The sequence below is a fragment of the Coturnix japonica genome, chromosome Z (assembly GCF_001577835.2).
Source record: "Coturnix japonica isolate 7356 chromosome Z, Coturnix japonica 2.1, whole genome shotgun sequence".
In the NCBI taxonomy this organism is placed as follows: domain Eukaryota; kingdom Metazoa; phylum Chordata; class Aves; order Galliformes; family Phasianidae; genus Coturnix; species Coturnix japonica.
In genome coordinates, this window is record NC_029547.1 from 56,710,755 (window position 1) to 56,736,861 (window position 26,107).

Here is a 26,107-nt window from a genome sequence, read left to right on the forward strand (position 1 = left end):
GTAACATAAGTACAATAAAATAATGCATGCATTGTAACACTATATAAAGAACATGGAAAATTAGAATTATGTAAGCTAGACAATTAATTATTTTGTTTTCTAGATTATAGATTCTGTTTGAAATTAAAATGAACTAAATGACATGTAAAGTAATTCCAAATTGGTGTTTAGATAGGGAAGAAGTAATAAAATACAAGTACTAGGAGAAGTCATGGCACAAGTAGATGCTGTCTGTTTATTAGTTTTCTCTTTTTTACATGTAAGAACTGAGTGCTGCTGTGGGTATGACCCAGACAATATGCCACTAAGGACACTTTCCTTCACCATTCTTATTCCCAATAAGAGGTGAATAAAAATTTTGTATTAATTTTTACTTAGTACCTTATTAAATCTCAGAAACTAAACTAAAGCTGAAGGTGAGAAAGGAAGTCGTGGACAAAGGGAAAGAGAGGAACTTGAAGAAGGCAGGAAAACAAGCCATTTATTGAAGAGAAAGGAAAAAGGATTAAAACTAAATTAATCAAAAGCAGAAAAAAGTTGATTTTGCAGGTGCTGTTTTAAAAAATTGGAGAGGGGTGAGGGAGGAAGGATAAAAACAAGGTTCAGTAGTACAACTAACTCCATTGAAGATGTAATTCTGCATGATATGATGTGCTAAAGGGCAAGGAGCCCTTATCATGGGGAATGACACTCATCATCTGCATAAGTAGTTTTTCTGAATCAGTCCAAAATTCACCTGTGTAAGCAGCTAAAAATTCATGTATTTTATGTGTCTTTGATCCAACTTTTAATGAAAATCTGCTCTTATACAGAGAAGGTTTTAGGCCTGATCTTCTGAGGTTTTTAAACATGTGGAAAACATCCCCCAGTGAATTTTACCTTAGAACATATTTGCTTATAGTTATGCAGAAGCACAACTTGAATTGCTTACGGTAATTTGATAAAAAGAATGAAATAGAACTGTTTTGAAGTAACCACCATCCAAAATATGCCGCACAGTTAAACTGCATGAAACACTTGGTAATTTTGAGTTAAGCCTCAGTGCAGTCTCTTCAACATAAACAAATATTTTCATTTTGCACATTAAAAGGGTTGCTGCATTTTTTGAAGCTGAATAATGCTGGCTGGTCGTGACAGGGCAGGGACCGTCACTGAGCCTCCATACATTTAGCACCAAAGGTATTTTGTTTGTCAGACTTCTGGTATTTTCCCTGATTGAGAAATCCCTCATTTTAAATAACTTCCAAAGTGTACAGAATAAACCAAATAAAAACCCGGATACCGGGCTTTATTAGGCAAGCCTAAATTCAAGATAATAAAACAAGCAAACAGGGTAAGTTGCAAGTGAGCATGTGGAGAATGCTCCTTACAAGACATTGTTTCATGGCTTGGAATATTCTCCCAGAGGAAGTGATGTGAGCATCGTTGCTTCTGAGCTATTTGTGAGCAGAACGCATGTGGCGGTGAGGAATGCATTATCAGGTGGTGTAATTGTGCTGCATTAGAGTGGCTGACCCAGTGCTCCTTCTCCTTCCAGAAACCATGCATAGTTTTAATCATGCAGCAGGCTCTGCTCCTGGTTACTTACTGTGTATTGTCGTTCTTTATATTAATGTGCTTCTCCTTTATTCAGGAAGTGTCTAATGGCATTTGGGGGAGGGGAAACTCATTAGCTTCCTTCCTGAGCACTATAATTTTTATTTCCTGTTGTAACAGTGGCCTCAGCCAAAACTAACAATGTAGAAGTAGGGGGGAGGGGTTGCCTGCAGAAAACGTTTTCTTGTCTGGAGCAAGATGTTGCTTACAGGAAATTTTTGAGGCAAACAACCAGTTTGAAAGCATCTTTTGAGCACAGTAGTTAAGAGGGATTTTGAACTTGATGTTCCGTATTGCAACTTACGCTCTTTTTATTAGGAGGATGAAGGTAAACCAGAGCTGTACTGAGCAGACCGTCTGCCCTCCCCTTCCTGTCCATTAGACGTAGAAGGTCATGCCATCTTTCCTTCCCCTTGGCTGACCTGCAGTGGCATCCAGTCACCACACATGAACCTCCTTCTGGACATCCCCAGGTGCAGTGCCGCGGCTGTGGGTGGACAGTGCAGCTCCTCTGCCCTGTGCCGGGCCACTGGCATCTTGCAGCAGGTGTTAGGCTGCACCTGGGGAGCAGGGCTGTGCTTGAAGTCTTCCAATGTGTGCCCATCTTCCTGCTGGCATGTGTTTTACTCAGGCTGTGCTAAGGCATGAGTTAGATGTGAAAATGTGGACCATCCTACTTCTGACAGTGGTATCTCAGCCTGAGATGAGAAGCATTTTGTGCAAGATTAATCTTGTATACATTAAAACCCTGATCTTGTCATCTTTTTATAGTTACTACTGTGTTCTGAGCTTCTTTTTACTCAGGAACTTTGAGTTGTTTCACTCAGTCTATGGCTAGACATTCACTGACTTGAAATACTTAAATTTTGCTATGTTAAGTAAATGGAGCACTAGCATGCTGTATGCCACTAAAACAGGTCAGCACAGGACCAGCACCAAGATGAGCCCACCAAGAGAAGGAATAAAACTTCACAGCTTGATGGAGATGAGAAAAAAAGGTGCTGCCTTTTCCTCCTGTTCTGTGCAATATGGGCAGTTTTGAGACTGAAGGTAGTGTTTTTGTTGACCATTTTAAAATAAGTGGTGCTTTGAGTGATTCAGAAATAAGGAGAAAAGCCTTTACTGCATATAATTTCGATTAGCTAAATATGGGAATAGTAATCACAGAGAATGAAGAAACAGACTGAAAAGTCTGTGGAGTCCCACTGCAGACACAGCAGTTCACAGTTTGAGTGCACTAGATAATGTCATGGAAGAAACATACATTGGTGCTGTGTGTCACCATGGAAAGCTACTCATAGGGAATTTTAAAACACAGTAGCTCATGAGCTACAGGGGATAAAGGCCTTGAGGCATGCAGGTTAGCAGTTTTATCTTTGCCAAAGTAATTTGTGAAAAAACTGTTTTAACAGTCCCAGAAATCTCCGTCCTTTTCCTTTCACCAACTCTTGCTGTGTAAAGATGGGGCTAGTAGAATTTATTAAGCAGTAAAATAAAGTTCTTCTTCCATGAAACTTAATCATCCCCCATTGACTGACACTGCTGGGTTTTGTCAGCTTTGGTACATGACTGTCCTTCCACTGGGAGCTGAGCAGTACCAAGGGAGCCCCTCTGCCTATAGACACCTGCAGGTTTGTGAGCCAGGAGCCAAGCTTCCAGGGCAGCAGGAAGCCTGGAGTAGTTTCCAGGGATTTAAAATCTTAGGAGTGGAAGCAAAGGAGAAGAAGTGATAGGATAGATGAGCTGAAAAGTTCCAAGTCTTGGCTGTCGCTCAGGAAATCCCAATGAATGTTGCATTTCCCTCATTCTGTTAATAAAATACCACTTGGATGTGAACCTGGTATCTGGCCCCTCAGCTGCTGTCTTCTGCAAGTGGGTCTTATTTTGTCAGGCTTCCCCAGTTTAAGATTCACAGGAGAAGAATGTCAGTTCTTCAATACCTTACTGACATGAATTTTATCAGCAGATAGCGAGAGCTATATAATTTCCCATCAAAAGCCTGTATCACCCTTGCTAGCTTCTCCAGCATAATACAGGCTATTTACCTGATAGTAGGGAGCACAGCAAGTGTGCTGGTTTGCTTTAGCGATTTGTGGCTTGTGTTATGCCCCTGTAGCTCAGTGCTTTGGAACCAGCTAGCTCTCTGTAATTAACCAGCCCAGCTGGTATACTTTTAGGCTTGCTCTATCAGAATGAGGAGAAGCGATATCATAGGAGGATATGCTGTAGACAGGAGAATGTGAGGGAAAATAACTCTGCTGTAGTTTAGGTGGTTTAGGATGAGGAACAGGTTTCAGTTTTGTGGTGGTGGTTCTTTTTTTTTTTTTCTTCCCTTCTTTTTGTTGTGAGAGTGTCGGGCTGAGTTTTGTTTGTTGTTTTGTTTTGGGCCATTGAGACAGTGTGAAGAAAGCTACAGCAGTGCTTATGTTTCATTGCTTTTGTTGTTGTTGTTGCTGAAAGCATAAATAAACCAAGCAAGAGTAAACCAACTAGACACAAAGCAATCACCACTTCTGCACTAGGAAAAGAGAGGAGCTCCATTGTTTGAAGTACTGAAGGGGACATCTGAAGATGATTCATGGAGACATAGCTTAGTGATGGACTTGCAGTTAGGTAATGGTTGGACTTGATTAACTTGTGGGTCCTTCCAAATTACATGATTCCATAATTCTAAGATTCCACATAATGACTAATCTTTAGGGTAATCTAAGAATCCATATAAACATTAAGATTAAACAAATATATATATATTCCCAAGCTTTGGTGGCTAGTTACTTTGAAAGTCTCCAGTTCTCATTATTCCAGCTGTGGATTGTTGATCACCATAGGATGTAAAATAATTGGTTCTCCAAGGAGAAGTAACCCAAGGGGACTGCTCAGGTTCCAGGTGCTCCACAGTGGGTTGCTCACATGTGGCTGAAGGCAGGGCTCCCACACATGCAGCTCTTCGTTCGTGCTTATCTTGAGGATACCCATGGTCATGCCCAGCAATAACAATTCATTTTCTAACATTAGCACCTTCTTTTGCAGAGGTTTTAATCTGTTTGTCTCTAGCAAACCATTTGTGTTTAACATTAGGGACAATGAAATTTTGCCTGGTGTTTTTTGTTAGGGCATGAGAAGAGCCACTGGGATGCAAACCAGCTGCAGGGATGGACATACTGAGAACACCAGTTGCTTGTGATGCTGTGCCATTCTTGCCTTTTGCATATATGACGTCAGACTCTCTGTGACTGTTAGACTGTCCACATTAATTTCTTAATAGCAAGCAATTACCTGCATAAAAATGTTAAATCTTTGTTGGCACCCTACTTACTTCTAACACTCACAGCTGATAAAACTTACTGCTGAAAAATTTACATTTATCCAAAGGTGGATTTTCAGATAACATGAGGGAAATTGGATATTCTACAGACTAGCTTTTAATGACTTTGGTATTAATCACGACTTTTTTTCACATTCACAAGATTTTTTCTCAGACTCAAAAATTAAGAATTCCAGCTAAAAAAGATACACATCTCCAGAGGGGAGCTCAGAGCAGCTTAGAGTCTGTGCAGGCTGTAGAGGGAGCATCACTAGGTTTGTTAAGTCTTGCACAGCAGGCAAGTATTTGTAAAAGCTTTATTTTCTTCTACATATAAATAAATTGAGATATTTGAACATATATCATTAATTTTCACTTTTTTTTTTTTAATTTTTTTTAAACCTTGACCTTGTGCTGATGTTTCTGTTTGTGAAGTTGACTTCACGAAGTTTAGGAAGCTGCTTCACTCAAGACAAAGAGAGACATCTCTTTCAAAGAGTAATAATATTGCATGCCTTTTGTTCTGTTTTAAATTCCATTCTCTCACTGTTTTAAAAGTACTGTGCTTATCATGGAATTAAGCACTTGTTTTTTAGCACCTGTATATACAAAAATGCCACTGATTTTTGTCACAAAATTCAGGCTAAAAAACTAAAAAATAAAATTTTTGTACTGCATATCAGTAACTTTACCAAGAGTGGAACTGATGTTCAAAAACTCTTCAGTTAATTTCTGTCAATGAAAATTTGCTGTCAGAATATCTGTGAAGTCAGACTTTTTCTTGTTGTACTGAAGTAATTTACAATTAGACCACATTTACAATGTGGTCTTGAGAAAGGAAGAAATATACCCATAGTTGGTATTTCAGTAGTTGTTATTAAAGAGTAGTTTCATGACAGTGAGGCCCAGATAAGAGCACCTAAATATACCATTTCTTGAACAAAACAGAGGTTTTCATGGTGATGTGAATTCTGCATTTCAGCTCGTCCTGAAATAGTGATTTGTTTTCACTCCATATGCTTTCCTTCTCAGCCAGCTACATACAGTGGCACAACTCCCATTGGACAGGCAGGGAATTGCTGGATTTGTTAGCTTTCTAATGAAGCTATCACAAACTTCCAGGATCGATGAACTTTTAATCAACTTTTAATCGTTATTAATGGTGAAGTTCTTGATTAAATGGAAAACTACTTGTGTGGAGAACATTGCCGTGAGAACGGGAATACAATAGTACAGCAGTCTTAAAGTCTTTGGAAAGCAGAGTGGGATTAAGAATTGGATTAATTGATTTAAAGACATTATACCAAAGAACCTGATTGCTGGTGGAAGGTAGGTTGTGAGACAGGCCTGTCATACCAGGCTAAGTACTGCAATGTATTAACTGTGAGTTTTCTGTAGAGCATCAACAGAGAGTAAAAGGGAGAAATGTTTGGAGCAGGAAGAGGAAATCAGCAGCATTCAGCCAATTTTTGTGCAGCATGTTATGGATTGAGCATGGAGATAGTTTTGAGTGTTACTCATACTCATTGGAAGACTAAGCGAGGTATGAAGTTAGCTTTATATACCCATTGATGTGGTTGAAGAGGATCCCATGTTACTGGCCACCAGTTGCTTAAAATTATTGGGAATAATGGCTTCAAGAGCTAGCCGTGTTCAGTCACAAATTTTAAAAACATGCAGCAGTGTTTCTCTTTTGTGCAGTCAATTATGATTCCAAAAGTCATTTGAGAAAACACTTTAAAAAAAAGACAATGTGGTTTTGTGTTTCAACAACTTTAAATGTGAGAGTAACGCCTTCAATACCTTCAGATACATTTAGTGGAGTGCATACCCTGCCTCGCCATCACCAAAGTTAAACTGGCTCCTCCAACCTGTTTCAGATTATCTCCTGCTTGAGTGGTACATCTTGGCACAGTGCACGAGCTGAAATAAACGCGCCTTAATTCAGCTGGAAATTGTATTAAAACCATTTAACATATTACTCCCAATTTGCTGCATCTTCATAAATAAATGAGAAAAGCCAAGTGTATACTTTTCAATTATATTTCAGTTAATTTTTAGAGAGTATACAAAAATTTGGCAATCCTTCTATTTCACCATTTAAATATACATATTATTTTTTAAATAGTAAACATTCTGTTGAGACCTGTCATGTCTCAACCTGTACATGTAATAATGATTTAAGTAATTTCCAGCAAATAGCAAACTCTTATTTCAAAATAAATTTTCTTTACAATTATACTTCAGAGAGTCATTGCCTTGAAACTGTTATAAATAATCCATAATCCTAGAAGACGTAGCTAAGAGACAGGATTGTTGTGCTGTCTTTGAACTAGAGTTTGAAATGCTTTTATCACTGATAGCAAATATATCCTTAAATTCTTTCTATTATCCTTAGCATACTTCCAAACTAATATGTAGTTTTCAGTTCTGTAATAGAATTTCACTAACTCGGCTTAGTAGCGTGAAAATCTGGGATTTGACACTGAGGTATAGTAAAACAAACTGTAATCCTACTTAAGATACAGGGATGCCGTGATCACGTAGAGGTTATTTGGGTGGTAAGTTACCCTGAGGGGAGAGAACTATTTTTTAGGAAGATGATACTCTCCAGAGACACCACCTTAGTGAAGGTCTGGCAATGTAAACTGAGGCAAACCCAATATTTTTCTTCCAAAAGATTAAATCCTTTTTTTTTTTCCTTCTGACGAAAGAAGAATAATATAGGCTATTAGTGGAATTATTGCTAAAGTACATTATCCATTCACTGATAATACTTTGTATGATGGAACAAACAGGAATAGTTCCAAAGTCTGAACTGATTTGTAAGGAGCTGCAATTTGAAAACAAAGTCGTGAGGAGTAGCATTATGATCCTTTACAACAACACTTCTTAGTCTAATAGTATTACCTGAAATTAAACATTTTAGATACAGATGTATCAGCAAAACATCATCAATTAATCAGGACTTGCGATGCAGATCTTTCAAATGACTTGCATCTACTAATTATTTATCAGTCAAGAAAAAAAGTCCTCAATTTTCAATGTTCCCTAAATTTATGATCTTGAATAAGTTGTACTAAATATTTCTTGTCCTTTGTCCTCAGTGTGAAAAAAAACATAAGTGTTCTTATGAAGACAACATATTTGCCTCCAAAATGTGATATGCACTTTTTGCTTGTCTGTTTCTATTCACTTAACTGTTTTCATAAAGCTGGAAAATGCATGAGATTCTGTGAATTAGAATTTTAAAATAATAGCCTATTATCTTAAATTAAACATAATTAAAGATAATAACTAGTAAATAGGTAATAAGTAGTTAGATTTTGGGTATGTTATTCATATCCACACTTCTTGTGAGACAGCAGCCGGAATGCTGTGCTTAACTTGAAAAAAATATCGGGGAAAAGATGGTATGAAAAAGTGTTAAAAACAGAAAGTTGGGTTTGGGATTATTTTGCTGCTCATATTGCTTTTTTGGTGCATCAGGGACTGGTCATAGGTAAACCTGGTGGTCCTATTGTGTTTATTTACATGGCCCTGTTTAATTACAGTTTTCTTCTCATTGGATGTGGTGAATTAATAAGCAGAGCTGATTTGGGAAAGTATTTGACTTTCACGTGAACTTTTTTCTCTATGCATCTCAGTGCTATCAGCTTCCTAGCAGATTCTTATTTAGGCTTAGTGGCAGTGTGGGCTTTCAACATCGACTTCAAGGAGATTTCTACCAAAAACCAAGCATTTCCAGCTTTCCCTCCCCATGGTAGGCTGCGATCACTGTGCTTTAAACTTAATACACCAGCAGCTGTCACTTCCCTGTGTTATCGTTCACATCAGTCCTTGCACATGCCTGCCTCTGTGGAGATACTTGCACAAAGCTCAAGGAGATGCAGCTGAGGTGTTGGGTGCTGAGCATGCAGCCCATGTAGGAGCAAGGAGCTGCCTGGGCTATGTGTTCACAGTGTCAGACAGGTGATGGGTCACATTTAGAGACTGCAGCACTTTTTGGAAACAGAGTTTCTGTTTGTTGTTCACTTGTGTAAGTTACCTGCGTGTTAAGTGTCAAGTAAGCATAACAAAATTTGCCTGAAATTATGTTATTTTAGTGGAATTTATTGTTTTGTATTCTCCATGACAGTGTGGAAACATTTTGTGATATATATTATTAAATTAATATAATTAATAATATACACTTCTTGGTAATCCCATTTTTTAAATTTACTTTGTGATTACTTTATAAGTAAGCACTACTCTAAACCACGGCTGTTGAAATCTACTTACCAGACAGACACAGTTTAAGCTGTGTTTATGTTACAGTCTGTTCTTACACTGTCCAGGGTTGAATGAATATAGCAGTGAATGTCTGCAATAAATGTCACTCAGATGCACCATTTTTATTAATAACTGTGAAAAGATAACAAAGATCAGAATATTAGGTACAAAAGCATATAAAATTTTCAGTTTTTTAAGGAGAAACATTGGACCAGCTCACTGTTACAATTTCATCGTTTTTGAAAGTGGAAAAAGCAAATTACAAATATTTACAATTTCAAAGTAATGGAAGTGTAAATGATGAGCTACCTTTAAAGCATGCAAAGGAAAGACATTATTTCACTGTGGGACTGTGGGAGAAGAACTGAATAATTGATCAGAATAGGATAAATGAGAATATCTCACCAGGTTTGATCCATCTGGTATCAGTTTCTAAAATGTTTATGTTATGGTGTAAGATAGAAAGTGTGATACAGCTAAAGCACTCAAAGCACCATCGTTCTGGTTTTGTCAATTGTGTTGGGGAGAAACATCCCAAACAAGACAAGAAATTGTTCTGTACTTCTTGCACCACTGCTGAAGAGCTGCCTGCTGTTCCCCAAGGCACACTGGGGAATCAGTCCGGATTCTTCCATTGCTTAGACAGATTAAAAATAGTAATAAGAATATATTTAAAGATAACTAATCACTGTATGTTATCTTTTAAATGAAGACTTGTTAGAAGATTTAGTGGCTAACAGAAATGTTAATGGATACGACATTAATTATTCCCCAGTTCAGGGATAATCATTATTTCCTTTTCATTTTCTTTTTTTATCTATTGAAGAATTTTTACTGTTTTTGTTTTGTTTTGTTTTGTTTTGTTTTAAATTAGTTTTAAAGCATGTTAAACAGAGTGAACTCTGTGGGGGGGGGACTCCTGTGTCCCGCTGTAGGAGCACTGTGAGAAGTCATTCTCTCCTTCTCTTATGAACATCTTTTTGCAACCTGGGATTTCTAGCAGAGGCCTCAGTAGGAAAGGACATCTCAGACACATTCTCTATTGTGCACTGGAATTCTCTGTGCATAGTATCATTTAAATCATGAGAGCAGGAGGACTTCTAGATCGGAAGGCTTCTGAAAACTGTTCATGTGTCAGTGGAGGTGCTGCTTAGCTATTTTTCTGAGAGTATTCAACTTAAAGGATTTTGCATGTATCAGACTTCGTACTGTTGAGATGTGTTTGTCCAGTGATTATAATCTGTTCAAATGCATTATTCTGTAGCATCAGCTCCAATGGACCTGTTACAGCGCTTCAAATGTGTCCACTAAAGATAGACACAACTAAAATTGCACATCAACAGTCAGGAATTTGTACACAAGGGATAATATTGAAATAAGGCTCATCATTATTTGTCCCCTTTTAATGGGATACAGAGACTGCAGTGCAGGCTGTTTTGGAAGGTTTGAGATGCTCAGGCTTTTAACAACATTGATTTTCTTCAGTAATGCTGCTTTTATTCTTCATCTAGAAATAAGGAAGTAAGATCCACTATACTTCACTCAAACTATTTATGCGCCTATTCAGGATTTTAATCAACATGATTATCTGATGCGTATGTTAAACAAGTCATTTTGTACATAAAACAATAAACAGCTACAAACATATGTCTCTTCTGCTTTCCTTTGGAAATGTAGGTAATCTAAAAGTAAGTAGTGGACGTCCACAGAAGCTGTGCAAAAGCAAAGAATGGTGACATTGTTTAGCTTCAGGAGATATCTCTGTGAGTTCAGGCAGCATTGTGCTCTAGTCCCATGTCCAGATCTTCCCAAAAATAAGAGCCTCTATCACAGAGTTTTATGGTGAATAAAACTAGATGTCAGTCAGCTCTGATGCTGGTACCTTTTACTGTAGGTACTTTAAAGATACATTATAGACTTTTGTTTGAAAAGAACATAGTGCTTGCATGCTAAGTATACTAATGATAATAATATACTAATGATTCTAAAGCACAGTTTAAGTCATTGAAAAATCTCTGGCAATTAGTTTAATATTTCCTTTCTGCTTGGTTTAAAAAGGTCAGCTCATCTTTGTGCCAGTTTTTAGGTCTTTCGACCGTTATACTCAGATTTCCTAGACAGAGTGCCAAACATTTGGAAATGCAGTTTCCAGATGGGCATCTTCTGGATATTAAGTGTGAGCATGCAGTGGAGTGATGAGATAATAAACATAAGTCATTCATATTCCGTAGGACAGATATCGGCAGATTGTTAGTAAACTGCGAGTGGCTGTCACTGCTTTGTGTGTGCATGAACACTGTCACAAAAGGTTGTAAGCCTTTGTAGGTGATTCAGCCTTATACCCTAGCAGAAATGTATTGTAGGAATACAAGGAAGGAAGAGTGCTAGAAATTAAAAGTAATTGAGGCTCCAGTATACGACAACAATAACAATTTGGCTTACCTTTTTGTGGTGATCTCCTGCTTGTAAATTGCCAGAAGCAATATTCTTTACTTGCTTATTCCAGCTGAAGGATTTGCGAAGGTAACTAATTTCATCCTCTGATTCACTTCTTAAAAATGCCTTTTTTCTTTTCCCTTCCAAAAATATTACCTGAATTCTTTTAATTTGTCATGGTGTTTATTTTGGGGGTTCATAAAATCAAGAGCACTACGATCAGAACTGTGAGCATTCCTTCCTGTACTGTTTGTAACACATTCCTGTTTTGAAGCTTGGTTTAATTCCGAAAGGATATTTAAAGTCAGATGAAATCATATCTAAAGTGCTTGGAAATTACGTGTAAGATGCATAAAATAGTTTCTTTATGCTGCATGTGTGTCTGTGCATGTGTGAAGATGTTTATGCACATAAAAGAATGACAAAGTATGCAAGTTACATTTACATTTTTTTAATTAATTGAGATCTACCTAATTGATACCTATAGGTGTATCTATGCAATCTCTAGGATCCTTCCTCTCAACTTAAACCTGTCTTATTAGCAATTCATTATGCTCGTATAAAAGAAGGTTAGACACTAAGCAATTCTAATTTACCTTCAGAATGAAACAATGACAGTGACATACTTAGAGAATTACTTTCTATATTTTGGTCACAGCAGGTTTTGTTCTTTTCCTTCTTTTCTTTTTTTTTTTTTTTTCTCTTTTGGTTTACTGCCTACCATGCAATGACAAAGGTTTATTTTCCCTTTGTTCTTTTCAGAGTGCTGCAGCAGCTCCCAGTCCAGTGCTAGGAAACATTCCCCCAGGAGATGGCATGCCAGTAGGTCCTGTACCACCGGGTTTTTTTCAGGTATTCAGAAAAATTATAATTACAGGAATTTTAGGATAGAAAATCCTCCATAATAACTGTTTAAAAGTCTACAGATAAGTCCTGTTTCTAAACTGTGTCTCACTATATTGTGCAATACTTGAGAGTTTTTCTTTAACAAAAGTAAATAGGTGGAAAGGTAGGGCTCTCCTTGGCTGACAAGTAATCCATTACTAAAATCCTACAGCACGTCTAATTTCAGAATTTCAAGGATAAGAAATGGTACCAGTGTGTGTGAGTGAAGAATGAAATTGCTTGAATATGATTTTGTGACGATTTCTTATGATAAAGTATTACAAATGCATTAGGGTTTTTTTGGCCACTTTTAGCTCTGTGCTAAACCTACAGACCAGGTTTTGAAGATGTTCGACTTTCAATGGTAATTAGACCCAGACAATTAGGAATATCTCTCTGAACATCCCTCTGCGTTGCAAATCTCAACATTAAAGCTTGAAAAACAAGCCAGGGATTTATACTGAATGTTGTCTATAGTGAATTTTGTCATAAATGTTTTGAAACACCCACTTAGCACAGTGGGCAATAATTGTATAGAATGTGATGATGGGCAAAATGACAGCTTCTGGTGCATGGCCGACCTGACAGCTGTGGTCTGAGGTTGGGTAGCTCGCCTTTTCTCAACAAAGTTCAGTTGCTTCTCTCTAACTTGGCATCTGTAGCAGTAAATGCAGCTCTCCCACTTAAAAAGTTTGTTAATAACAGAGGTTTCCACCTCACAAACTTGATCTCATGGTGGGAGGGAATAATCCAGAGTTCCATCATGGTGGTGTGGGGAGAAAATCATGAAAGTAATGTTATGTTCCATTAAAAGCTGGCGTTGAGGTTCAGGTAGAAACAAGCGTCTCGTTCCTTCTCTCTAGAGATGGTTAGTCAAAAGAAACATCTGAACATTTAGTTCATCTGGGTGAACTAAAAGAAAAGATGTTTTACTGAACAGCTTCCTACTATTTTGTCCACATCGTGACTATAGAAGAGACTGGGGGTTTATCAGGCCTGAGTATGAATTGCAACACTATTTGTATGGTGCTCCATTTTCCATAGTGAACAAAAGAAAAACATTGTATGTAGTGTTGATATTTACCTAAAGAGATCCTGAACATGGCATGAAAATGTTATTCCCTTGATCAGTGTTAAAAAAAAAATAGCTGTGATTTTCAATACATGCGTGGAAAGGGGTGTGTAAGTAAAGTACAAAAGATCTTACTGTTGCCAGTGACAAAATTCTCAGGAGCTGGCTTAAGTGATTAATAGATTTATTTCAGATTTTTCTGTATTAAACAACTGGTGAGGTACAATTTTCTAAACATATATATATATATATTTTTTCCTAGTTTGTATATTTATATGAGTATTTCACTTTTTTGTATTTCAATCATCCATTGCTGTCATAATGTCAAAAGAACTGAAGCTTCTTACTTTTTCACTTAATGCTTTTTTTCTTTTATTGTCTTAGAAGATAATTAAGAAGGGAAAAAGGCACAGATGTGACAAATATATTAAAAGTAGAGGAGAGAATAACAGTTTTAAAAGTTTTGCAGGAGAAGGGCATGGGATTTTGGTTTGCACTAGGAAAGCATGAAATACATCTGTCCATGGTAGATCTTTAAAGGTATAAGAAAGACAGAAGATTAAGTATGGGTAAACTTTTTTCCATGTCAGTATCTATGCTCAGTCCAAAATGGCACTGAGGGACATGTTGTAGTGATAGGGCTCCGTAGGTCAGGTCAGCATTTAGATTTAATGATCTTGAAAATCTTTTCCAATCTATCTGATTGCATGATTTTGTGATTATTTGAGATGCTCGCAGCCTTTTACCAAGGCCTGGGATTAAAATTAAGCAGAGGAAAAGCCACTTGCAGTGTAACACAGTTTGTGACATTAATTAGAGCTATAATAACGCAGCAGGACATCTGGTGAGCTCCTGCAAGGGATGTTCCAAGAGCTGATCTGCACAGTTCAGGTTGGGGTTCTCCTGGTATCACTGTGCACCTCTTTCTGGAACTGCTAAATCCTTGTCATTATGTGTCTGTGTAATATGCCATACTAAAAACTAGTCCTTTAATATCTTAGTGATCTACTTGCCTTTGTTGAATGGCCAAGTTAACAAACAAAGCATTTTTCAAGAAACTCCTAGTTTTTACTATAGTCATCTGCTTATGGATGTATATAAAGAAATAGCATTGACATGGGAGCAGTCCCAGCAAAGGGAGCTAAGCCAAAATGAGGTCAGTTACATAAGGGTGTGCTGAAACACTAAGGTGTGTATAACGCAAATATGTACAGACAGACCATAACAAGTGTTGTGGGCTTGAAGGGAGTGTAGTCTAGAAGCAGCCAGTATCTAGTTGTAGTTCCTCCAAGAGCTGAATGTTACCAATGTCAATTTATATTAGGACAAGAAAATATATTGGCAGACAGCTGCGTATGTGAACTTCAAAAAATGGAGGAATATCATCATCTGTTGCTGTAAAAAGCAGGTGAAAAAACAAGTGAAAGAAACCTCTGGTCAAAATTTTGTACTTGCTTCATAGATGTCTTCTTTCTAGTACATCTTTAAACAGAAAATCAATTTCTATATGCGCTTCTGCAGTTTCACTTATCCTTACAGATCATGTGAATAAACAGAATCTCAGAAAACATTCATCTGTCTTTGAGTACTGTCAAAATGCAGTCCTGTTTCTATGAACTACCAGTCTTCTGTCAAGGAATTTGCACCCAGACCTGCAACTCACTCCTGGACTATGAAAGTGAACATTTAGGAGTTTTTTTGAATATCAGAAGATTATAGAAACAGAAGAAGAATGGTATTTCTGTCAGTATTGAGTTCACTAAGAGTTTACACTGCAAAAATGTTTTAACAACTCAACTTCTTGCATTCTAAATTATCTGGAAGACCATCCAGATAAAGTGCCTTTCATTGCTTTTGTGGAAACATTTTATTTTTCCAAAGCTAAAGCTGTCCACAGCTACTGCCTTCCAGCTCTGCTTGGCTCCCTCAGGTTTGCTGGATATCTTCAAGTCAATTCATTTCTTGTCAGCAGTGGATCTGTATTTCCATGTGCAGCATGGAATACTGGCTGGGTGTTAAGCAGAATGATACTCTTGCTTCTGTTCTTCCCATGACAGGTTGGGCAACGTGGCATTTGGGGTGGTGCGAGCCAGGAAACCTTACCCAAGTTCCAGTTTCACTGCTGGCCACTAATATTAGTTCTGTATCTTTTTATAGAAGACAATAATCTAGTACAATGGCATGGCATGTGGAAGTAGATCAATATGGAAACAGAGTGATTTTCAGACAGAAAAACCACTAAAACCTCTTTTCTGCTCTCTAAAAGTGAGGTTTTTGTGTGTGTATAGGCCTCTGCTGCTGACATTACTCAGCAGTCTGTAATTTTATGCCTGGACCATGGAGCGGAGTTCTGAAGAAAGAAGCTGAATCTGCATTGTACCTCCGTGTTTGCATTTTTGTATTTTCAGTTCAGGTGACAGCTGAGCACTGCAGTGCTGAAAGCATTACAGTGATACAGTGGAAGGAAGATGGTACAGTTGTGTACTGCTATTAGCATCAACAATACTTCATTTTTTAAAATGTGGTTTAAAATATCAAAAATAAGCTTGGAAAGTCAAGAAAGCAGATTTATGTGGATCTAGGATGTGATTCAATTTCACCTTTTGGTAGGCATGTATTTTAATGTAACTTTTTACGTCATAGATTTGTATTTTTTCATCCAGATGTCCTCATCTTCTTTCAGTGCTTAAAGTAGGTGATATTCTGGAAATAAATTTGGATTTTACAGTAACTGAATTTCCTGCTGCATCATTAGCAGCAAAACTGGACATGTGGTACTACAGTAGGATAGAAGGAAAAGCAAATTGTGATGTAAAACTCAAATCCCAATTAAGAGATCCTAGAGATTTTGGAGTTGTCTTTAATCGGGCTGAAATAAACAGAATTAAGATTAAGTGGAGTTCAGTGGGTGGGATGTCAGGAGGGGTCAGTACTTCTGGTAAGTTGCTTTCTTAAATGTGGTGCCTCTGAGGAGGAATCAGTGGTAGATTTGATGTTAAAATAACTGTGCAGGTTACCCTTATGATACCCTCATTTTCCTAGGTAGCAATGTTTCATGAGTTTCCATCTATAAGAATGAATATCTTAAGGGAAAATTGTTCTAAAAGATTAGGAATTGCTTAGGTAACAGAAACCTGTTTTAGGCTAAATAAATTTCAGACACAAATGTCTGAAATTCTCAAGCTACAGTCTGAGTTCCAGAAATAAGTCATCAATTCCCCAATTTTCTCTCTCAGCACCATATCCTAAATTTGGAGGTAAGGTATGAGCAGAGCATTGAGCTACTATGTTAACAAAATAAAATGATTTTTAACAAAAAAAAAAAGATAAAATTATATTTTCTGTGCCATTTTTCAGCACTGGAGTTACTCTTCTATGAGTTTCTTCATGTGGCCATCTACAGAGATCAACTGACCCTGTTTTCATACCTTTTATTTTAAGAGTCCTGTCTGATACTGAATTAGTAGGACTACTACTGGTCTGAAGTAAGATTATTTAGCTTCAGATCTGGGCATTGGAGGAGGCGTATAACATCAGCAACTCAAGTTTTACTCAAATTGTTGCTTAAAATGAGTAAACTAATCCACTTGTGATCCAGAAGGATGAGGTAATAGAGTTCAAAGACAGTACGGTTTTAATATGCTGTCTTATTTACATTTCCTGTCTTGGGGTCCACATTTTTTTACAAGAGATGGTTCCACACAGTTCACCATGCCTGCATCCATACAAAGAGCATTTCTTTTGTTTTAATGGCACTCAGACATAAAGCAACACTGAGTTCATACTTCACTCACCTGAGAGACACGGCTGACTCAGTGCCTAAAATGCCAGCTGAGAAATGTAGGAAATAGACTGTTTGATAATTCACAGCTCACTTTTTAAATCTGATAGGTTTAAAGAAGTTAAATTTTACAACTGACAAAGACTTCTTTATGTAAGTTTTTTTTTTTGGAATGCATTACTTCTTTGCATCCATAATGCTTATTACCACTGCACATACATCCGAAGGAATTGTCATGTACTCTGCTTCATTTGCCAATTTTGTGATCACCAGATATACTTGGATTGGCATGGGAAGAATGTGTCGACACCATGTTTGAAAAACAAATGTTACATATTGCTCTTATATAAAAAGAAAAAACACCAGAAACCCAACCCACTGAAGTAATGTGGGGGTGTCATGCCATCTAGTGGCAGTAGTTCATCCTCATTTTAGCTTAATACATGTGCTAAAATGTTATTTTTAGCCTTGTTGTGCTTTGGTAGAGCTGACCTAATGCTTTCAGATAGAATGTTTCGGTAGGGCACACGAGCAAAAGAACTTTACCATTTCTCTTCCTGACTTGCATTATTATTTGCTCTGTGTTGGGCCCCTTTAACATGCACAGTATCATCCCAGACTGCTAATTTGGGTGTGCATCCAGCAGCAAGGAAGATGAGGAAGGAGAAATTCTCCAGTGTGCCTTCAAAGCCACGTTGGAGTGTCTCTGTTGTTTCTATGAATTGTTCACCAATGGGTCATTGTTTTTGCAAGGAACTAAGACTGCAAATTCCTGCTGCTCAATTACATGGTGAGAGCTAAAAGATACAGACGCCTCTCGGACTGATCAGGTCCATTATGAGCATCTACTTCGACTTTAAAATGTCCTGTTTTTCTTTAAATCCCACAGTTATTGCCTTCTCCCTAGTCCTCATATACTTTCCTGATTTTGCAGGGCATGACCCTTTTTTTTTATCCTCCCCCCTTCCCCACAGTTCTCCTTCAGACAACCTCACTTAGTTAACATCCTGCTTAGTCACTTTTCTTTCACTGCTGGTCTGCTGGTCCTCATGTTTTCTCCACTTTTGCGGTACTGCCTTTCTACTTTCTCTTTCTGAGAGCAATTATAAGCTTGTTCTTAGGAAACAACTTATGGATGGTTGTTCGGAATCTGTGTTCTCCTCAGTGCCAAATCTGCAGCTCTATTTGCTGCTGGTGAAAGACTGAGCCAATCAGCTTTTCCATAGTTCTTGATTCTGATCTTCAGCTTCCTGGTAAATGGCATAAATGAAGCTATACATGAGGCATGCAGACCCTTTTATTTAAAAAAAAAAAAAAAAAAAAAAAGCAAGGAGCTATTTGTTATTAAGACTGCAGATTCTTAAGCTGTTCTTAAGCAAAGATTCTTAAGAAAAGATTCTTAAGCTGTGAAGCATTTTGTAATGAAAATGAAAACATCATTATAAAGGAACTTCATAGCTTCGTTTGCTGCATGATCATATCCCACCTCACTGCCATTGGAACAAGTGAGACAGCTGCAGTTGAAGAAGTGATAAGTTAAAACACTGGTCCCTGAGAAGAGTGAAGAAGTATGGAAAGTGTCATGGACTGCAAAACATTACTGCAAGCAAATGACTCATCATCAGAACTGCAAATATAGCTTGTGAGTAAGGCTAGCAGGCTTGGTAGGCCCTGAAAAGCTTTGAAAATAGGAATGCACATGTTAAAGGGATTTTTTTCGATGAGTCTATATAAATTAAGTTAGTGAGAAAAGATTTCTTATATCTGCAATCTGTGTTGTTTGTAAATGCATCCATCCACATCACTGCATGACATTTATGTGTATGCCTGCTTCATTGCGGAATTGGAGTATGTGCATTTTTGCCCTTGCCAGTATCACATTACATCTTAAAATATTTTAAAAATTAATTTGACCTCCTAAACTATGTGGGAGGGGATTAGCATCTTAGAAGGTTTCAGGGTAGTACATATGTATTCCTTTTTTTTTTTTGCTGGTTTTGATAATTCCATCCTGCAGTTGTGGTAATGGTTTTGCTGCTTGTAACTGCCAGAACAAGTTAAAACTGCTCATCTTGAGTAGCTAAATGAGCTTTGGGTCCACACTTTCCCACCTCCCCATCCACATGTGCAGTTTAAGCAGGCTCACACCCACTGCTAGCCATCTTGTTGTCATTTTCAAAGCTGCTCCAGAAAGTTGACTGTAGTTCATAGTTAGGGTGAATAGAAAGCTCACTGAACTTAAGCAAAATCTCAGGCTTAGTGGGCTGTGTGGTTGTCTGAATTGTAAAAGCACAGTTTATTTATTTTAAAAGGTGGTACTTGACCTGTCAGCTTCAGCTGAAATCAGATTCGAAATGTTTTATTTTTTGTAGTATTTTCATTTAATAAAAACTGAAGAAGTCAAAACTATTAACCTGGTTTAAAATGCAGATAGCTAATAATGAACTTAACAGATACATTTCTTTCTAATATTCCTTTATACATTGTATGCATAATTTATCTTCTTTCTCTCTCACTTGTTCAGTCTTTGTGAGCAAAAAATAATGGTATTCTTCACAAAGTGAGGAAGATGTATTATCAGTACATTTCCTGAAGACCATCTATCACCAAAATTAGTGTTATTTATTTTCTCAATAATTTCTGGAGGAATAGCCTGGCTAGAAGGCAGGTCCTGCTGCTCGGATCATAGAGAAATGTTCAGCTAAGAAAAAAGGGAATTTTCCTTTTTTTCATTTTTCTATGTAGAGTATGCAAATTATATATTCAAAGTATTGCAGTATTCTTTCATATGGTGGAATGAGTCCTGTACTTGGCTGAGAATGAGGCATTCATTTTGTTTGAAATGCAAGTATTGTTCTGGTTATGGCTTTTATAAACTTAAATGGGGAAACACAGAGGTCTTAGTGTTGCCATTTATAGGTAGTCAGAATATGTCATGCTGCTCTTAAAGAACCATAAACACAGGAAGAATTTTTATGGGGATCTTTATCAGATGTATAAAGAAGAACTTGGTCATGAAAATGATTTTCATCATCAGAAAATGCCAGCATCATCTTTTGCTGAGGTTATACAATTTTATCTGAGATAGTGTAGATGAAAAAAAAAAAAAAAGCTTTTGATTTATACTTGTAGCATGCAAGATATGCAGTGTGTAATCCAAATTTAAGCTCAAAAATACTTTAGCAGAATAAAAAGACCTCAAACACTGTGTCATTCTTTTGGGGGCAAAGAAGGACAAGAGGGTTTGTAAAAAATTAACAGCAAGATGGATTTTGATAGGAAAATAATTTCAAAGAATTCAAAGAATTGAATGGGAGCTCATCTGAGCTTCTTAGAGGATCAGTTAGTGTGTTTGTGCTTATCAGCAGACTGTGCCAGCACAAGAGTGTCATTTTAAGGGCTAATTTTGTAATAGTCCTAATTGGAATTAAAATGTGTTAATCATGAGTGTCTTATATGCTGTGGTGACTGATTGCCAATGAGGAGGTCCACAAAAAGTGCAGAGGAAACTAAATAAATTAAAAGATAGAAATCGGAAAGTAACTTGGTTACATTCCATTCATATGTATGTCATGGTTTATCAATGTATTCATTAATTACAAAACCATGTGTTTTATAATAGGAACCATTACATGAGTGGAAGTTGTAAAGTATCTCTAACTAACTTACTCTATATACTCTTTATATAGGAATCTTAAGAAGATTCTAAAATGTTACTTCCTAATCATTTATACCAAGTGCTAAAACTGTTTCACCTTGCAAAAAATTTGCAGTGTGCTCTTCTTATCTCATTACAAGGCACTCTCTGATTGGAAATATTAGCAGCATCTTGGGATGCTGAGACTTACAATCTAAGGAAACTCTTCTAAATGTGATGGCACAAATAAAGAAATGCCATGATAATGAGAAGCTTTTGTATGCTTTTGGAAGTGTGCATGTAAAAGGTGGCCTCTGCAAGCCTTGCAGAGTTCTGCCTGCAGGTCTTGGTGCAAGCAGAACCCATTCCTCTGTTTTCCTAAGCCATATCAAGTGCAGCAAGAAAGGTCACAGACATCCTCTTCCAAATCTGAATGTGGCCGTGGTTAGAAACATGTTCTCTCCTTCTCACCATCCATTAGCAACCTGCCAGGGCTGATGTAAGAGGAAGGGCCGATGCCCACAGCCTCTGGCAGGCCCAGCCAACCAAGCAGACACTGCTCACATGGGAGCTGGTCAGGCTTGACTGGCACGGTGCTGAAGTACCCAAGAATCATGGAAGCCTCCCTGTTCATGAGGTCTTTGTAGGGATACTAATTCATCACTCACCTTGTCCACATCATGCTATCACGAGAGAGAAGAACATGGCCAGGTTATGTCTTCAGTGGCTTCAGCACTGAGTACATCCAACGCATCCCATTCCTTAGGCTGTCATATATCGTGCCCAGGAAAAGCAGCCCCATCATGAAGTTGGCCTCAGAGAGGTAACTGGGATAGCTGAGACTGTTTTAACTACTCCTCCTCTGGTTAAACTGCTGCTTCTCTCTCTCTTATTGACTTAAATGCATTTATTTAAAACAAGTGGGTGATGTACCCTAAAAATACACCTTTTATCCTGCTTTGACCAGACATCTGTGTACTTCTCATGCTGAAATAAACATTTTGATACACCAGGCTAAGAAGATGTTAATGTGAATATACAGAAGTGTTGTTATTTTAATCTACCCTTATTTTAAAAGTGCTGGTTTTCTTTTTCATGCCATGTAGACAAAGTTCTCCTGTTCAAGCACTGCTCATTCCATTTTACTCTCCTCAAAGAAACAGCGCTTGTCTTCTTTGCTGTCATTTTGCTCCTTGGTATTTTTGCTGTTAGCTGATGCACGCAACCCCACCATTGCTCATGTTTCTGCTATCACATATTCTTTTCACCCTATTTAGTAGAATTTGCATGCCTTTGGTCTCAGCTACTTGACAGTAGCCTGCAAAATTTTATTGTGATGCCAGATTAATACATTTTATGTGATTGCAGTAGTTACAATATACTGGTGTCTGCAGATGTGTTCAGTAAGCCGATTTCTAAAAACATTGGCATTACTCTTCTAGTTTTGCTGTAACTTGTGTGACACGTTTCCAGATGCTGGTGGCACCTCCACCAAGGGCTGTCTTCTCAGTTGTGGCTTAGATCACAAATGCCTGCCTAGTATTTAATTTCTTCACATTCTTTTGGGTTGGGTTGGGCTGTTGTTGTTATTGCTGCTGTTGCTTTTCTTAGTATATTGCTGAAGTTGTGTGCCAGTTCCTGAACTCTGAGAAGTTAATTGTAGCTTTGGGTAATGTGTGAAGGCATTGTTTGTACCTCCTTGTACTCAGTGTAATGTCTCTGTTGTGGATTCAAGTAACTTGAAGGCTGCACTAGTTACTGGAAACAATCAAGAGCCATTCCAGAATCTGGAAATTACTGTTGAATTGAACCGCTTTAGTAGTATCATTTCTCCCCGGGTAGACCAGCTTGAGAGGTTATACGCTCTAATACACTGCTTAAGGTTTTCCTTATTACGTAAGATCTTGCTGTGAGATTCCTCAAGTTTCTGCATCCTTTTGCAAGGGGAGAGATCTAGAAGGTAATACCTTTTGGCCCTTCCTACCATTAGGTAGGAAGCTAAAGTTAGTGCAACACTGTCAAACCATGTTACCTACTTTTTGGCTTATTCTTTGGGTTTAATTATTTCTACTTTACTATGACTGCAGTATAGTCCTATCCCTGTAAATTCTCTCTGACCATAAATATGGAGGAAATAATCTTGTTGCTTGTGCACTGAAAACAGCCCCATCCCTCCTTGCCAGCATGGACAGGCAAGGAAGCATTTGATTCATTGATGTGGTGCCTACCAAGTCCGCTTTGCTGAACTCTGGTTGAATCTGGAGTCTGTGTTGCTGTGGATTTCTTGTTGGGGATACATGGAAGGTTTTAGGCTTCTAAGATGCTGAATTCTGAGTTTACAGAAGGCTGGGTTAATGGGCAGAAATACCTGTCTGTCTTCATCACACAAATAAGTTCTGTTTGTCTTCAAAAGAGAAGCATCACATTGAACAACTTAAATCTGTGGTCACTGTTTTCAAATTAGTGCACATACATTGGGCTCATTACCTGTAGATGTGGATACATATGCTGCAGAATTTTTAAGAGAAGAGAATCAAGGAGCTAGCAAAGAAAAAGAGAGCTGCGAACTTTGAGAAGTGAAGTCCAATGTTGTTTCTCCATAAACTATGGTCAGCAGGTCCGAACACTAGAATAAAACTAAATAAGAGACTATTTGTCAGCTGTTTCTCCTAATTACCAAAACTGTAGCAAAACACTACACAAGACAAAAAATGCCTGCTGCTTCATTTCTTGTCTTTCAGAATGTTTTAGTGATGTCTAGTGTGTGTTAGACTTAAAACACTTGTTCCTAGTGTAGCGAACAGCTATTTATACATATATATATTTTTCATAAAACATTAGTCAGAATTACTTTCATGTCTTGATATGTTTTGTTAGAGCTCTTTGTTGGCAAACATAGCATTAATTATGGAGAGGACAAAGATTAGCAACTAATACTAAAGTGAGTTTATTTTTTCTTTTGTCACTGTCACAAGTGCCACTTCATTGGCACTTACATTCACCAGAATACTATTTGTACTTACCAGTTTATACATTTCCCTGCCCAAGGAACATCATGTTCTTTGTATACAGTGTTTCATATCCATGAAAAATCAAGGACCATAAAAATTGTCTGAGGTTTACAATTTAATTGCTCTTCTACTGGGATTCAGATGCTTAAAGAATGGGAAAAGGTTTAAACATTTCCACAAACATACTTAAGAGAAATGTGTACGGACATTAATATTTACTGCAAATAAAAGTTCCTATAAGACAATTGTATCAAAGAGGATCCCGTGGATATTCATGCAATGGACTAACAAATCATTTATGAACAAATGCACTGGCTCTCAAGTGAAAATATACTTTTATGCCAATGTAAAATCACCTTAAAAAAAAAAAAAAAAAGTGATCTGTTATATTATTTCAGAGAAAAATCCTGTGTGTAATTTGTGTGATTTTGATTAAATAGAATTGAGACCTATGAGACTGACTCCAGTATCTGAAACAGCTTCCTCAGGGCTGCAGCAAACCAAAGTATAAGGATTCTAATTGTCATGTATTAGTGACAGTGTGAGTCACATTGTGCAAAGTAAAGTTTTGACTTAATATCTGTTTTAGCATGTTATAAAAATGAGGTTCTATATAAAAAGTAAATATTTAGATATTTGTGTACAGTGAACAGGAAAGTAAACCTGTTAGTAAGACAGGGGGCAAGCAGGTGTCCCTCCTGCCTTAAAGGAAATCTGGAAGAGAGTTGTTGTTCTGTGACTAATAAACACGTATTTATGCACTAATATTGATCTCGAGGTGTTCCTGATTTCCATTTTTCAAATATTAATAAACAATAAATGTGATCTATTCTCTGAAAATACATAGTGAGCCAAATGTGACACAGCCACTCAAATTGCTTCATGCCATAGAATGCAGTTGGTTCACCTGTAAGGAAATTGTTGAAATTATAATTTCATCACACATTTACTGTTTTTCAAGGATCCTTGTGTTTAGACCCTTCACTACAAGCAGAGCTGTTTTTTCTCTTTCTTTCCCATTGTGGAATCGCACCAACAGACACAGGGCACAAAGAAACCTTCCTTTTCTTCAGCACATTTCAAATGCCTCTTTTATTAGTGAAAACTTTTAACCTTTCTTCTCCAGCTGGTAAACTGTCTGTATTTAACATCACTTTCTAGTGTCTATTTCTAGCACATTTGTGTGGAAAGTAATTACAGTTTTCTTCTGATTCAATGTGAAAGATTCATTTGACTTTTTTCCTACAGGTCATAGGAAAAATACCGTTTCTAATTATTAGTAACAGCTACAACTATGCTGTTAGGCTTGCTACTTTTATTGCATGCATCACTGATACTGATGGTCACTGGCATTTTATATATGTTATTTTTATAACACAACACAGCTGACAACAGCTCAAACATGCCATTCAGTCATGAAATGATGTTGAACACAGGGTTTGGGTGACCTGCATGTGGTCCTTAGCAACAGCTGACTAGATAATTTCTGTTCAGGTGTATTCATTTCTCATCCAAGAGAACCCTAGGACTGAGTTTGCTCAGTAACTTGTTTGTCAGAAGAACTGGGTTGTGCCATGCGACTTCTGTCTTTCTTCTCTCTTTTCTCTCTGATGACTCCTGTGCAAGATCATGGACAGAAACAAGCTCTTGTTTCGTGAAAGAAAGTGGCACAGTGTTTATGCTTTCCAAGTGCCTATCAATTTAGTCACAGGAGAGAATAAACTAGTGTATTATTGGAAGATTTGAGAAGATACCTTATGTAAATACATTTTCTCCAGCTCTTGAAGGAGTCAGACATTTTTGTCCCTGTCTTCACAGTCAAAGCACACACTTTTAGCTCCTCGTTTTCTTCTAGAGTTGTAGTTACTTCTGCTTGCCAAAATGATCCTCTTCATCATCTGTTTAGTCAGATGTTTGTGTCTTTTTTCTGCTAATCTCCCTGCCTTTTGGATTTCTAGATTACTGTCACACTTTGAGATGGAATAAGTGGAGATGTTAAGTGTATTTGCTTGTACTGCCATTTGTTTATCATTTATTTATGGTCTTAGTTTATGGGACTGACTTTATTTCTGGGCTGTGAAGTAGTGTGCAAGAAGCCAAAAGCCACTAGAAG

General features: G+C 37.4%; 1 protein-coding gene across 5 annotated transcripts in view; it reads left to right on the top strand.

Moving 5' to 3' along the window:
- Positions 1 to 26,107, top strand: part of SSBP2 (single stranded DNA binding protein 2) — a 166,224-nt gene that overhangs the window by 94,163 nt on the left and 45,954 nt on the right. For 3 of the 5 annotated variants that reach the window (XR_004305654.1, XM_015849770.2, XM_015849771.2), the window contains exon 5: positions 12,371 to 12,460. The exons of the other annotated variants lie outside the window; for them this stretch is intronic. Coding sequence is in view for 2 of the 3 variants with exons in the window: in XM_015849770.2 (XP_015705256.1) it covers positions 12,371 to 12,460 (90 nt within the window). In the remaining variant the exon portion in view is untranslated. The remainder of the gene's footprint in view (positions 1 to 12,370; positions 12,461 to 26,107) is intronic. 5 annotated transcript variants of the gene reach the window in all.